Source organism: Nicotiana sylvestris, chromosome 10 (genome assembly GCF_000393655.2).
Source record: "Nicotiana sylvestris chromosome 10, ASM39365v2, whole genome shotgun sequence".
In the NCBI taxonomy this organism is placed as follows: Eukaryota; Viridiplantae; Streptophyta; class Magnoliopsida; order Solanales; family Solanaceae; genus Nicotiana; species Nicotiana sylvestris.
In genome coordinates, this window is record NC_091066.1 from 103,614,824 (window position 1) to 103,616,448 (window position 1,625).

A 1,625-nucleotide genomic window follows, 5' to 3' on the forward strand; every position below is an offset into this window, starting at 1 on the left:
GATGTAACCGAACCCACAGGGCTGCCTACGTATCCCCGCTTAAATGGAAATCAGGTCAAGCGTAGTTCAGTTACATCAAATGAAGAAATGCAAACAATCCTAAACATAGTATCTCTTGACTACGTCTGAGTTGGTAGGTTTTGGCCAAATTTCTCCATCCATTTCTCCAAGTATGAGCGCTCCTCCTATTAGTACTCGATGAACCATGTAGGGACCTTGCCAGTTGGGTGAAAACTTCCCTTTGGCTTCATCCTGATGTGGAAAGATTCGCTTCAGCACCAGCTGCCTCAGTGTGAATTGTCTAGGTCTGACCCTTTTGTTGAAAGCTCTGGACATTCTGTTCTAATAAAGTTGACCATAGCATATCACATTCATTCTTTTCCTGTCAATAAGAGCTAATTGTTCATAACGACTTTGTATCCATTCTGCATCACTAAGTTCTGCTTCCTGTATAATTCTCAAAGATGGAATTTCGACCTCGGCGGGAATGACAACTTCAGTTCCATAAACCAACATGTAGGTAGTTACTCCGGTTGATGTGCGGACTGTGGTACGATATCCCAATAAGGTAAATGGTAATTTCTTGTGCCAATACTTATGGTTGTCTACCATTTTCCTTAGAATTTTCTTGATGTTCTTGTTGGCAGCTTCTATGGCTCCATTCATTTGAGGTCTGTATACTGTGGAATTCTTATGCTTGATTTTGAAGGTTTTACACATAGCTTTCATTAAGTCGCTGTTGAGGTTGGCGGCATTGTCTGTGACGATGGATTCCGGTACCTCGAATCGGCAAACAATACGATCCCTAACAAAATCTGCGACGACTTTCTTGATTACAGCTTTGTAAGATGCAGCCTCAACCCATTTTGTGAAGTTGTCTATGACTACTAAAATGAACCCGTGCCTGTTCAAAGTGGCAGGCTCGATCGGACCGATAACATCCATTCCCCAAGCGGCAAAAGGCCAAGGTGCACTTGTTGCATTGAGTTCATTTGGTGGTACCCGTATCATATCTGCATGTATTTGGTACTAATGACACTTTTGGACATACCTGATGCAGTCTGTTTTCATATTCATTGTGAGCACGTGATTTTTGCCCTATATATGATTATTCCCAAAATCCCAAACAAAATAATTTTTCTTTATTTTTGTGCATTTTTGTGTCATTTTCTGATAATTGTTGCATTTTATTTGCGCATGTTAATTTTTATAAAATACAAAAATATGCATTTTTGCATTTAGGTTTTAGTTTTATATTTTTAGTATCAATTAAGGGTTAATTTGTTTAGAACAAATCATGAAAAATCATAAAATTAGTTCACTTTTGCATTTTAATTGTGAATTTGTCATGAAATAGTTTTTAAACAATTTTAGGAATTAATTAGTCTTTGTTTTGAAATAATTAGGATTTCATGTTAGTTTTATATCTTTATAAAAATTAGAAAAAATAATAAAAAATTTAAAAATGAGAAAAGGAAATAAAAGAGAAAAGAAAATAAGAGTAGAATAGGTGGTCTTAAAAAAGGCTGGCCAATTTTGGGCCACTCTCGTGCAAAACCCCAGCCCAATCACGCCCAAGCAGCCCAGAACCCTCTGGTCCAAGGCGTTAGATTCAAAAACGACGT

At 37.4% G+C, this 1,625-nt stretch overlaps 1 protein-coding gene across 1 annotated transcript; it reads right to left on the reverse strand.

Moving 5' to 3' along the window:
* Positions 1-342: 342 nt before the first annotated feature.
* On the reverse strand, positions 343-666 carry LOC138879771 (uncharacterized). Its single transcript, XM_070159403.1, has one exon. The coding sequence runs from the start codon at positions 664-666 to the stop codon at positions 343-345; it is 324 nt and encodes a 107-aa protein (XP_070015504.1).
* Positions 667-1,625: the final 959 nt, after the last annotated feature.